The sequence below is a fragment of the Ostrea edulis genome, chromosome 3 (assembly GCF_947568905.1).
Source record: "Ostrea edulis chromosome 3, xbOstEdul1.1, whole genome shotgun sequence".
In the NCBI taxonomy this organism is placed as follows: Eukaryota; Metazoa; Mollusca; class Bivalvia; order Ostreida; family Ostreidae; genus Ostrea; species Ostrea edulis.
In genome coordinates this window covers 49,490,205-49,503,675 of record NC_079166.1, presented here as the reverse complement: position 1 = coordinate 49,503,675, position 13,471 = coordinate 49,490,205, and the positions used below count along the sequence as shown (strand labels likewise).

At 35.0% G+C, this 13,471-nt stretch overlaps 2 protein-coding genes across 2 annotated transcripts in view; both read right to left on the bottom strand.

The window, feature by feature from the left end:
* Positions 1-831: 831 nt before the first annotated feature.
* On the bottom strand, positions 832-7,018 carry LOC130053580 (uncharacterized protein K02A2.6-like). Its single transcript, XM_056160925.1, has 3 exons — positions 5,391-7,018; positions 1,011-1,258; positions 832-842 (listed from the first exon to the last, which is right to left on the bottom strand). The coding sequence occupies exons 1-3, from the start codon at positions 7,016-7,018 to the stop codon at positions 832-834; spliced, it is 1,887 nt and encodes a 628-aa protein (XP_056016900.1).
* Positions 7,019-9,133: 2,115 nt separating this feature from the next.
* LOC125676010 (xylan 1,4-beta-xylosidase-like) overlaps positions 9,134-13,471 on the bottom strand; it is a 29,273-nt gene continuing 24,935 nt past the window's right edge. The window contains exon 12 of the mRNA XM_048913894.2: positions 9,134-9,266. Within this exon, the coding sequence (XP_048769851.1) occupies positions 9,163-9,266 (104 nt within the window). The 3' untranslated portion in view covers positions 9,134-9,162. The remainder of the gene's footprint in view (positions 9,267-13,471) is intronic.

The following is a 13,471-nucleotide window of genomic DNA, read 5'->3' as shown; positions in this document are numbered from 1 at the left end:
CTTGGGTGACGTCCATATTTTTCTTCTTCAAAATATGTATTCTCTGAACTTCCTCGATATACATGTAGCAGCACTTGTTATGAAGTTTAAGATCTTTTGAGGCGCTCTTACTGATTTTAAAATTATCTAATTTAAGCTCTGCTGTAATTTCAATCGGACACATCCAATATTGAAACCTAAAAATTGAAGAAGAAAAAATGTTTCCATTTTTAAATAAGATATTTCAAATTTCAATGTCCATGTGTTCTTTGGAAATAGCTTAGAATATTTACAATTTTAGGGGCCGATTTGATGCTGTGCATCAAAATTATTTTGTTGACACCGTGATGATACCGAATAAATATCGGGTTCGTGAACACTACAACCCTAACTAGGGAAGTGAAATATACAACCAAAAAAAAAAAAATAATAATAATAAAAAAACCCAACCCCACAAAAGCACAAAAAACCATTGCCATCGTAATACATGTAGTTCGGAGTTCCAAGTCCGAGATCAATCCTTGATGTATAGGATAATAACATCGGACTCGGAAACATAGATAGTCACTAAAGAGAGAAATGGTACCTGTACTGTATTTGCCTCATGAATTACTGGATTTAACCATTTCATTTTAGAAAGCCGCCATTGAAGGTTCACACATTTTATTTACCAAAACTCACATCCGGTTACACGAGACATATCGCTCACAAAACCATTCGTACTATAACATTTCGTATTTACTCAATACACTACATTCCCTTCCTTCATATTTTTAAATGAGAATTCAATAAATTTTAAAAATACATTTTATTGATTGTCAATTGTCTTGTGACTAGAATATAAAGACTAGTTCAATGTTCTGCTGAAAGAAAAATAAACAAAATAGATGTCAGGAAAATGAATTAGCTTCCTCATTCCTATGAGATATCATTTATCCTAAAACAAAATAATGAACTTGTATGCAGAGTTCAGTACTAAAGAACATAATCTTTCATTCGGACAGGTAGTCTCTTTTCTCTTCCAGGCCTACCTAACTTTACTCTTGCATCACTTCCTGATCTATCAGATTCAACCTCAATATCCCATTCAATATCAGATTCATTCGACATATATGCACCATAACTGACATTCTCATATGACATATCAACATTTCCATTTTCATTGACATTTGAATTTCTTGTTGCAATTTCACTTGATTTCAACACATTTTGATTTTCAAACACACGGTTTTCACTCATTTCCTTCCTTTCCTGGAATTTCTTCACCTCTGTGACATTTCTTTGTATTGGGTACCATCATCTGTCTGAATCAACACACTATTTCCTTTTTTCTCTATTACATGGAACGGTTTCGGATGAAAATTGGTGGACAACTTATTTTATTGCTTTTGTTTCATTAGCACTTTGTCGCCTTCTGCGATTTCACACGGTTTTGCCTTTCTTCTCTCATCTATGTATATTCTTCCCTTTCCTTTATTTTCCTGATCTCGATCACGCGTTCCAATATCGCTTTCCGAATATTCCTAAAGTTCTGGCAGTTTGTTACGGATCTTTCTTCCAAACAATAATTCCGCAGGACTTATTCCTGTAGTTGAATGAGGCGATGACCTATACATGAATAGATACTTATGAATTTCTTCCTTCCAATTCTTTTTTTCAGCTTGTGCAATTCGCATTCTTTTAAGCAGTGATCGATTTTGCCTTTCTATTTCCCCATTAGCTTGCGGCCAGATCGGAGTTATTTTTCTGTGTCCGATTCCATGTTCTAAACAATAGTTATTAAAATGCTGACTTTTGAATTGTGGACCGTTGTCAGTTGTTATGGTGAGCGGCAATCCATGAGTGCTGAAAATTTTGGTAAGTATTGGTGTCAAAACTTCTGCTGTAGTCTTCCTCATAATGGCAATTTCCACCCAACGTGAGTGCACGTGTCGGAAAAGCGGTCCTAGCTACCAGTTCGGGTCTCTCAGCTGATGATACTAACTGAGAGCCATAACAAGATTTACAAAACTTTTCTATTTCCCTGTCCATATTTGTCCACCAAACCTTACTACGCATTCTCTGCTTCATTATCACTATTCCTGGGTGACCTTCATGTCCCAATTCTAGTACACGTGTCCTTAGTTCTGTAGGTACAACAATGCGAGTTCCATGTAAAATAATATGTCCGAGTGAGCTTAATTCCATACGCATAGGTAAGTACTGTTTATTCTGAAGCTCATACCATCTCCCGGTTACTAAACATTTTCGAATGTCTTCCAATATGGAAGTTCCGAGTTCCCCAAGAGGTATTTCCCTTTGTCGAACTCTTCCGTAAATTATGACGTAAGATATGATGACAGTGGGTACATTTGCTAATTACTATCGTTGTATTATTTCTTAAAAGATGATATCCAGAGTTTCTGAGACCATCCTATCTCAGGAGAAAGGCAACTTTTGTGAGTTTGAGTATTGGATAACAAAATGGCTCAAACAAATACTGTCAATTGCCATCTTTCTTTGATAAAAGCGTCACTCATGTAGAAGAGGAAACGAATAATGATTTAATAGCCAATTTGATGGTCTTATTCAAACAGATTATGCTTGATATGGCCAGAATATACATACCAGTGATTGATATAAACAAAAGTTACGCTTTTATTACATTAATCGTACGTAATCGTTATTTACAATGCCAGTCTACGATATCATGTATACATTGTGTACCCACCATACGTCATAAAATGCGAAAGAGTTCGACAAAGAGAAATAATTTTTGTGTAATTCGGAACTTGCGTATTCGAGGTCATTTTTAGATGCCTGTTCTATTTCCACCAAGTTCATTGCGAATGGAATGGCCTCCTCGGCTATCATTTGTACATACTGTTCAGTTTGATCTCTACATTTATGTTGTGTTTCCGATACAGATATTCGCGACAATGCATCTGCCATATTCTTTGTCCCTGCAATATATCTGACTTTGTACTTGTACGATTGCAAACGTAATACCCATCTTTCCACGCGTGCATATGTTTTAGATTTCGGAGAAAAGATGAACTCCAGGGGTTTGTGGTCGGTCAGTAATTCAAAGTCTTTCCCATACAAATACATATGAAATCTCTCTACTGCCCATACGAGTCCCAAGGCTTCTTTTTCGGTTTGGGAATACCGTCGTTCAATATCAGTTAGCGAACGGCTTGCAAAGCATATGACATATGGTTTTCCATTTTGTTCCTGGACGAGAACCGCACCTAGTCCTACAGGGCTTGCGTCTGCAATGACTTGCGTTGTTGCTTTAGCGTCCAAATATGCCAGATTAGTTGCTTTAGCCATCTCCATTTTTAGCTCTTCTGAGCCGAAGGCTCAAAGAGCTAATGCTATGGCCATTTGTGCGGTGTGCGTAAACTTTTTAGAAAAAGGGCTATAACTCAAGAACCCCTTGGCCAATTTTTTTTCAAATTTGTTACAGGGTATCATTGGCCCAAGGGCTTTCATACATACTAAATAGAGGGATGTGACCCTTTAACAAGGGGAGATAATCAGGAAAATACAAACAAAAGTAGTGGTTGCTAAAAAATCTTCTCAAGAACCACTGGGCAGATTATCACCAAACTTACACATAAGGATGAGGATATGTTGTAGATTAAAAATTGTTCAAGGCATTACCCTGGGGCAAAGGTTGTGGTCTCAAGGTCACTTCAAAGTTGACCTAAATTTATATTTCCTTAAATCTTTGATATTTTAGTCATTATAAGGACTAGGATCATCAAATTTTGACAGTTGATGCATCTTAGGACCTTGTGTCAAGTTGTCTCAAAAGTAGGTCACGGTGACCTACTTTTTGAATTTTGTAGGTATTTATTTTAAAATTAATTTTGATGCATATCTTGGACACTTTGAAGCCTATGATCATCAAAACTTGGTAGTTGGTGTATCATGGGACCTTGAAATGCGTCAACTGAAAAATAGGTCACCGTGACCTACTTTCTGAATTTTATGGCTTATCATTTATAGATATCTTTTAAGTTGTTATTTCAAATACCGAGAGGTTTAGAATCATCAAATCTTGTAAGTTGATGCATCTTGAGGCCTTGAAACATATTTATAAAAAAGTAGGTCACAGTGACCTACTTTTTGAATTTTGCAGATATTCAAATTTCACATTTTCAATTTTAGATGCATATTTTGGGCTCTGTAAAACCTAGGATCATCAAACTTTGTCAGTTGATGCGTCTTCAGTCTTCGGTTTGTGTCGACCAAAAAGTAGGTCACCGTGACCTACTTTTGGTATTTGACAGCTAAGTTACTATATTTCAGACACTATTTGACCTACAATCATCAAACTTTGTCAGTTGATGCATCTTGAGTCTTTGGAGTGTATCGACCAAAAAGTAGGTCACTGTGACCTACTTTTGGCATTTGACAGTTATATTTATATATTTCAGTCACTAATTGACCTACAATCAACAAACTTTGACAGTTGATGCATCTTGAGTCTAGGGAGTGTGTCGACCAAAAAGTAGGTCACCTTGACCTACTATTGGAATTTGACGGCTATATTTATATATTTCAGATACTATTTGACCTACAGTCATCAAACTTTGTCAGTTGATGGGTCTTGCATGTTCGAAGGGTTTCGACCAAAAAGTAGGTCACCTCGACCTACTTTTGGAATTGGACGGCTATATTTATATATTTCAGATACTATTTGACCTACAGTCATCAAACTTTGTCAGTTGTTGGGTCTTGCATGTTCGAAGGGTTTTGACCAAAAAGTAAGTCAACTTGACCTACTTTTGGAATTGGACGGCTATATTTATATATTTCAGATACTATTTGACCTACAGTCATCAAACTTTGTCAGTTGATGCGTCTTGCATGTTCAAAGGGTGTCGACCAAAAAGTAGGTCACTTTGACCTACTTTTGGAATTGGACGGCTATATTTATATAATTCAGATACTATTTGACCTACAGTCATCAAACTTTGTCAGTTGTTGGGTCTTGCATGTTTGAAGGGTGTTGACGAAAAAATAGGTCACCTTGACCTACTTTTGGAATTGGACGGCTATATTTATATATTTCAGATACTATTTGACCTACAGTCATCAAACTTTGTCAGTTGATGGGTCTTGCATGTTCGGAGTTCGCTGACCAAAAAGTAGGTCACCATGACCTACGATTGGAATTTGACAGCTATATTTCAATATTCAGATACTAATTGGCTTAAAATCATTAAACTTTGTCAGTTGATATTTCTTGGGTTCTCAAAATGTGTAAACCAAAAAGTAGGTCACATTGACCTACTTTTTTTAATTCTTAGGATTTAACTAAAGATTTAGAATACTAAGAGGCTAAGAATAGAAATGGTGGGGTTGTACAATTTATCAGAAGAGAGATTCTAGGCCCTTGGGCCTCTGTTAATTGTTGAAACGACTCTTCCTGTTCCGTTTTCCATTTGAACTTAGTATCTTTGCGTGTCAAACGGTTCAAAGGCTCCATGAGAGTTGCCAAATTTGGGATGAATCGGCCCATGAAGTTCACAAGTCCCATGAAGTTCACGAGTCCCATGAAACTTTTCACTAACTGATTGCGGTGTACGTGCTTGCACTGACTAAGTCCAATACCTTTTGCCGATAATACGTGTCCCATAAACTCGATCTGCTTCATGTTGAACATGCATTTATCCTGGTTCAGAGTCAATCCCCTTTCACGTAAAATCTGAAGTACATGTACTTGTTCTAGATTGTCATTATCTTCCTTTTCAGTGGCCCCATATACAACCACATCAGCATATATACTTTTGACTCCTTTGCATCCTTCAAACACTTGTTGTATAATTTTATTGTACATCTCCGGTGCACAGCTAATGCCAAAATTTAAACGTTTATAACGGAACATGCCTTTGTGTGTCATAAAAGTGGTAATTTGCCTCGACTCTGGTGCCAGCTCAATCTGGTGATAGGCCCATCGAATATCAAGTTTGCTGAATATCTGACTCTGATTCAGATCCTGAAGTATTTCATCTATAACAGGAATAGGATACCTCTCACGGACAACGGCTAAGTTTGCTCTTCGCATGTCAATGCATAGTCTTATGTCACCATTGGGCTTCGGTACAATTACAACAGGTGAAATCCACTTACTTGGTTCGTTAACCTTCTCTATGATGTCATCACACACTAAGTCTGACAACTTTTTTTCAAACTTCTCTCGCAAGTGATACGGAACACGTCTTACTGGCTGAATGACTGGTTCTACAGACTCGTCAATCGGTCCATGTAGCTGAAAGGACTTCAATTTCCCTATGCCTTGAAAAACATCAGCGTATTTGGTAATTAAAGCATTTTCATCAAATTCTATGGATACGCTGCTGACACTTTGCGTAGGAATACAAATATTCAGTATACCCAATTTGGTAGCAGTTTCTTTACCTAGAAGCGCTTTACCAGATTCTTCAACCACATAAAATATAGCGTCAATATCTGTCTTTGTAGTCTTAACCTTTGTTTCAAAACAACCTGCTACTGTTAGCGGAGTCTGGTTTCCATAAGCATAAATTTTCTTCTTTGTTAAATGCATGTCGCATTGTATGTTTTCAGCTTTTAGACTTTCCCATAACTCTCTATCAATGACATTCACTGAAGCTCCTGAATCTACAAGTACATGTGTGTCTATTCCTCCTATGTTTACAATAATCTCATTGTCTCGAGTATCAACCTCATTTTCTCCTATAGCAAACAAATAAGCTTTGGACTCTGTAGTATTTATTTTCTCATCATCTGAATCCACCAAACGGACGTACAGTTTCTTCTTACCTGATTTTCTGTCTGCAGTCTTTTCTTTTGCATTCTTAGTTTGACAGCATTGTGCAAAATGTCCTTCTTTATGACACTTATTACATATTTTACCTTTTGCTGGACAATTAGGATCTTTCCGATAGTGACCCTCCCTACCACATGCGTAACATGCCCCTTTCTTTTTTTCCTTCGTTTTGTACCTCTCGAATTTCCTCTGACCTACTCGATTTACACTTGCTGACCCCCCAGACACTTGTTCCATCGTAGATGACCTTTGTTCAGCTGCTTTTAAAGGATTGTGCTATTTCTCGGAGTTGAGCCAGTGTCACATTGTTTCTTTCTAACACCTTTTGTCTCAGTCTTTGAGAGCTACATTTCTCGATCACCTGATCTCGTATATTTTCATCAATATTTGCAAAATCGCAATACGCAGCTTTACGTATAAGTCTAGTGATATACTGAACATAGTTTCTGAGGGTTGCTGTGCGAGAGACCGGAACTGAGACCTTTCAAAAGCGATGTTCACTTGGGGGTTAAAATATTCATTAAGAGTGTTCAATGCAACCGTGTATACGTTTTGGTTTTCACCAGGCTGTGGTATATCTAGGGTGTAATAAATGTCTTGCACATCTAAGCCAGCTGCGTGTAATAGTAATGCCCTTTTTTGAGCTGCTTGTTCTATCCCATTTCCTTCCGCGAAAAGTTCGAACGATCGGACCCATCTAGTCCATCTTATTCCGACTGAGTTTTTATCACCATGTGGGTCAAACTTACTTAAACCACTTATATCTGAGTGTATAGGAACTGCATTTGCCATTCTGCTTTATCCTCGTCGCCAGATGTACTGTATTTGCCTCATGAATTACTGGATTTAACCATCTCATTTAAGAAAGCCGCCATTGAAGGTTCACACATTTTATTTACCAAAACTCACAACCGGTTACACGAGACATATCGCTCACAAAACCATTCGTACTATAACATTTCGTATTTACTCAATACACTACAGTACCCTTTGTAGTGACTGTGTTTTAAATTATCTCGACATTGATTAAAATGAATATCACCTCCACAGGACCTAGAGGCAGTAAACATCCATACGGTTTAGGCTCGAGTTTTACTAAACTTCTTAAGTTCAAGATTTCATCGATAACTTGATCAAATAAATATCTTCAGTTACGTTAAAAAAATCATCGTTACTTTACAACAGCCTATGGACTATTCTAAGTTAGGATATTTTTCTTAAGTGTCTTTCTTTTATTGGAATAAATCATGCTGTCCCATGACATTTTGATAGAAAATGGAAATAAACCTCCCCGTCTTCATCGAATTTTTAACTACATACACAAGCTTAAATGAAATAAAAGCGTCACATTTTAAAATATAAATATATATGTAGGACTTACGTATACGAAATTCTTTAAGACAGAATTATCTTGTGTAATCAGTTTAGTTAAACTTATCATAAGTGACACTATTTTCAAACATCCTTGAAACACACAACATGGTATTACATTTTCAATCACCGATACAGAAAAAGACTGTTCAATCATCCCTTGCTAGCATGCTTACATCGAAAGGTTTGAATTTGTTTAACAAGAATTATACGGAAACATGTAATTTTTTATGAACCACATGTACATGTATTTCCATCCCACTGAGCAATGGTACATGGAAAGAGTCTGGTAGTATGGCGGATGCCTATCAATATTTGCGACATACATATATATGCATTTATCGAAATATCATTTATATGATGCTTGTATTTCGATTCACATAACGTGTAAATTACTGTGTGTTGATGGAAAGTCGTCTGTCATAAACAAATGAAGCAGATGTGACTGTGGCAAATCAACATGATGTGAGATAATTCCCTTTGTATTCAGAAAATGCTGTTTAATGGAAATCAGACCTGTATTATTTGATACATATTATCATAATTATGCTAAAATGTTCTTAATTGCATTTTTTTTTGTAAAACCTTGTCCCATTACAATGAAAATCTTATTGATGTAAAACTTATACGTACCAATTTTGATGCACCAGGTGCTCATTTCAACAAATAATGTCTCTTCAGTGATGCTCAACCGAAATGTTTGAAATCCGAAATAACTATGAAGTTTTAGAGCTAAATATAGCCAAAAACAGTGTGCCAAAAAAGTGGAGCCAAATTCGTCCAAGGATAAGAGCTATGCATGAGGGAGATAATCCTTAATTTTGAAATTAATTTCTAAATTTTATAACAGCAATTAAATATACATCCGTATTTTCAAGCTAGTAACGAAGTACTTAGCTACTGGGCTGTAGAGACCCTCGGGGACTAACAGTCCACCAGCAGAGGCCTCGACCCAGGGGTCATAATGTAAAACTTATACGGTACCATTTGGTCTAATTTAATTTTTTACTCTATGACAACTTTGGTATAATTTTGAATTCCCGGATCAAAACATTAGATGGCACTTTTCTTCCTTGTTCCGGCTGTTGACTCCCGATGTACAGTTTGTAGTGACCTTTGAAAATACAAAAAATATGAACATTATTTGAATAATGATACAAATATAGTCAATCCTTTTATAGGTACATCGACATATGAGAAAAGCCTGTTGACTGAGCGCGAAGTCAACCAGGTTTGATCTCTGACTGAATTCGATATATCTTTGGATTTCAAGGAATCAGAAGGCTGCATTTGATTTGCTGAGGTTTTTTTTTTTAATCATTTGGTCTTTTATAAAGAGTAGTTATACAAGGCCGGATTAGGGAAGGAGAGGTGCTAATACCAGTTTTAATAATCATGTATGGACAGAAAAAAAGAAATCTTTATGTAAAGAATTGCTCTATTAACTGGCTTAAAGAATTAAAATGTCAGTCACATTTAGTGTAATGCTGTTATTTTAAACAAACCAAGAAGTCAATACCGTAAGACGAAATTGCTTTTGATTTTTGTTCTTTCCTTTTTGTTAAGTTGTATATTTAGATCAGCACCAAAGTATCTTACTTGCAAAGGAAATCACTATTGAGAGGAAATACATTGTCATTCAAATATCTATCTATCTATCTATCTATCTATTTATAACTAAAGTCAATTATAAAAACAGAGCCCCTCCATAATTTAATTGTGTGCGATATCATTCAGTATGTAGTTTTGTAAATATTTCCAAGGATTTCTATCATAATTCTGTAAGAATGTGTTGTATCTAGATGTGCATTTGAGATTACCAGTCAAGGCGAAGTAGAAAGTAGGGTTCGGTCGAAGTTGAATGGTTTAAGGAGCAGTGCCGTAATGCAAATCCGAGATTCATTACGTGTAGCGAATCATGCTATGTGGATGTGTTATAATTGCAAACTTACAGAGCTAACCTTCCTTTCTGAAATATGAAATATATTCAATTTCCACTGATGGTTTGGTGAGGTCAATGATCATAGACGCCAGTTCAATGTAGGCACATCGATCATGAGAAATGTGCGTTCATCTGGGATTAGAAGGATATATCAGAAAATAGTATATGACTGTAGAAGGATATATCAGTAAATAGTATAGAACTGTAGAAGGATATACATGTATCAGTATATAATATAGAACTGTAGAAGGACGTATCAGTATATAATATAGAACTGTAGAAGGATATATCAGTAGATAGTATAGAACTGTAGAAGGATATATCAGTAGATAATATAGAACTGTAGAAGGATATATCAGTAGATAATATAGAACTGTAGAAGGATATATATATATATATATATATATATATATATATATATATATATATATTATTACTACAGTAACTTGATCCGAAGAGTCGGATCACGTCGAGTTGACAGGCGCGGATCATCAGATCACACGAGACGCGAAGCGTCGAGTTTGATCTGATGATCTGCGCCTGTCAACGAAACGTGATCCAACTCGTCGGATCAAGTTTTAAAATGTAGTAATGATAGATTTATTATATACCCCCTTCTGCATTTTAAATCCACATTTATAAGATAATAAATGTAATCCAAATTATCAAAAACAGACATACCATGAAATTATGTTTTGTGTACCCAGTTTTGTTTTGTGACGCGGTCAACATTTTCCACAAATAACGTTGCGTTGATGCATTGTGACGTCATTGTGACATCATCAGTTTCAGAGGATACTGATACGGAATCAGAAAACCACAGTGTGGTGATCCGGAAAACCGGATCACACGCTGTGAAATCCACAGTATCAATGAACGATACATTGATGGGTATATAATAAATCAGTAGATAGTATAGAACTGTAGAAGGATATATCAGTAGATAGTATAGAACTGTAGAAGGATATATCAGTAGATAGTATAAAACTGTAGAAAGATATATCAGTAGATAGTATAGAACTGTAGAAGGATATATCAGTAGATAGTATAGGGCTGTAGAGCAATATATCAGTAGATAGTATAGAACTGTAGAGCAATATATCAGTAGATAGTATAGAACTGTAGAAAGATATCAGTAGATAGTATAGAACTGTAGAAGGATATATCAGTAGATAGTATAGAGCTGTAGAAGGATATATCAGTAGATAGCATAGAACTGTAGAACAATATATCAATAGATAATATAGAACTGTAGAAGGATATATCAGTAGATAGTATAGAACTGTAGAAGGATATATCAGTAGATAGTATAGAGCTGTAGAGCAATATATCAGTAGATAGTATAGAACTGTAGAAGGATATATCAGTAGATAGTATAGAGCTGTAGAAGGATATATCAGTAGATAGTATAGAACTGTAGAAGGATATATCAGTAGATAGTATAGAACTGTAGAGCAATATATCAGTAGATAGTATAGAACTGTAGAAGGATATCAGTAGATAGTATAGAACTGTAGAAGGATATATCAGTAGATAATATAGACCTGTAGAAGGATATATCAGTAGATAGTATAGAACTGTAGAAGGATATACCAGTAGATAGTATAGAATTGTAGAGTAATATATCAGTAGATAGTATAGAACTGTAGAAGAATATATCAGTAAATAGTATAGAACTGTAGAAGGATATATCAGTAAATAATATAGAACTGTAGAAGGATATATCAGTAGATAGTATAGAACTGTAGAGCAATATATCAGTAGATAGTATAGAACTGTAGAAGGATATATCAGAAGATAGTATAGAGCTGTAGAGCAATATATCAGTAGATAGTATAGAACTGTAGAAGGATATATCAGTAGATAGTATATAGCTGTAGAAGGATATATCAGTAGATAGTATAGAACTGTAGAAGGATATATCAGTAGATAGTATAAAACTGTAGAAGGATATATCAGTAGATAGTATAGGGCTGTAGAGCAATATATCAGTAGATAGTATAGAACTGTAGAGCAATATATCAGTAGATAGTATAGAACTGTAGAAAGATATCAGTAGATAGTATAGAACTGTAGAAGGATATATCAGTAGATAGTATAGAGCTGTAGAAGGATATATCAGTAGATAGTATAGAACTGTAGAACAATATATCAATAGATAATATAGAACTGTAGAAGGATATATCAGTAGATAGTATAGAACTGTAGAAGGATATATCAGTAGATAGTATAGAGCTGTAGAGCAATATATCAGTAGATAGTATAGAACTGTAGAGCAATATATCAGTAGATAGTATAGAACTGTAGAAGGATATCAGTAGATAGTATAGAACTGTAGAAGGATATATCAGTAGATAATATAGACCTGTAGAAGGATATATCAGTAGATAGTATAGAACTGTAGAGCAATATATCAGTAAATAGTATAGAACTGTAGAAGGATATCAGTAGATAGTATAGAACTGTAGAAGGATATATCAGTAGATAATATAGACCTGTAGAAGGATAAATCAGTAGATAGTATAGAACTGTAGAAGGATATATCAGTAGATAGTATAGAGCTGTAGAAGGATATATCAGTAGATAGTATAGAACTGTAGAACAATATATCAATAGATAATATAGAACTGTAGAAGGATATATCAGTAGATAGTATAGAACTGTAGAGTAATATATCAGTAGATAGTATAGAACTGTAGAAGAATATATCAGTAAATAGTATAGAACTGTAGAAGGATATATCAGTAAATAATATAGAACTGTAGAAGGATATATCAGTAGATAGTATAGAACTGTAGAGCAATATATCAGTAGATAGTATAGAACTGTAGAAGGATATATCAGAAGATAGTAGAGAGCTGTAGAGCAATATATCAGTAGATAGTATAGAACTGTAGAAGGATATATCAGTAGATAGTATAAAACTGTAGAAGGATATATCAGTAGATAGTATAGGGCTGTAGAGCAATATATCAGTAGATAGTATAGAACTGTAGAAGGATATATCAGAAGATAGTAGAGAGCTGTAGAGCAATATATCAGTAGATAGTATAGAACTGTAGAAGGATATATCAGTAGATAGTATAAAACTGTAGAAGGATATATCAGTAGATAGTATAGGGCTGTAGAGCAATATATCAGTAGATAGTATAGAACTGTAGAGCAATATATCAGTAGATAGTATAGAACTGTAGAAGGATATATCAGAAGATAGTAGAGAGCTGTAGAGCAATATATCAGTAGATAGTATAGAACTGTAGAAGGATATATCAGTAGATAGTATAAAACTGTAGAAGGATATATCAATAGATAATATAGAACTGTAGAAGGATATATCAGTAGATAGTATAGAACTGTAGAAGGATATATCAGTAGAT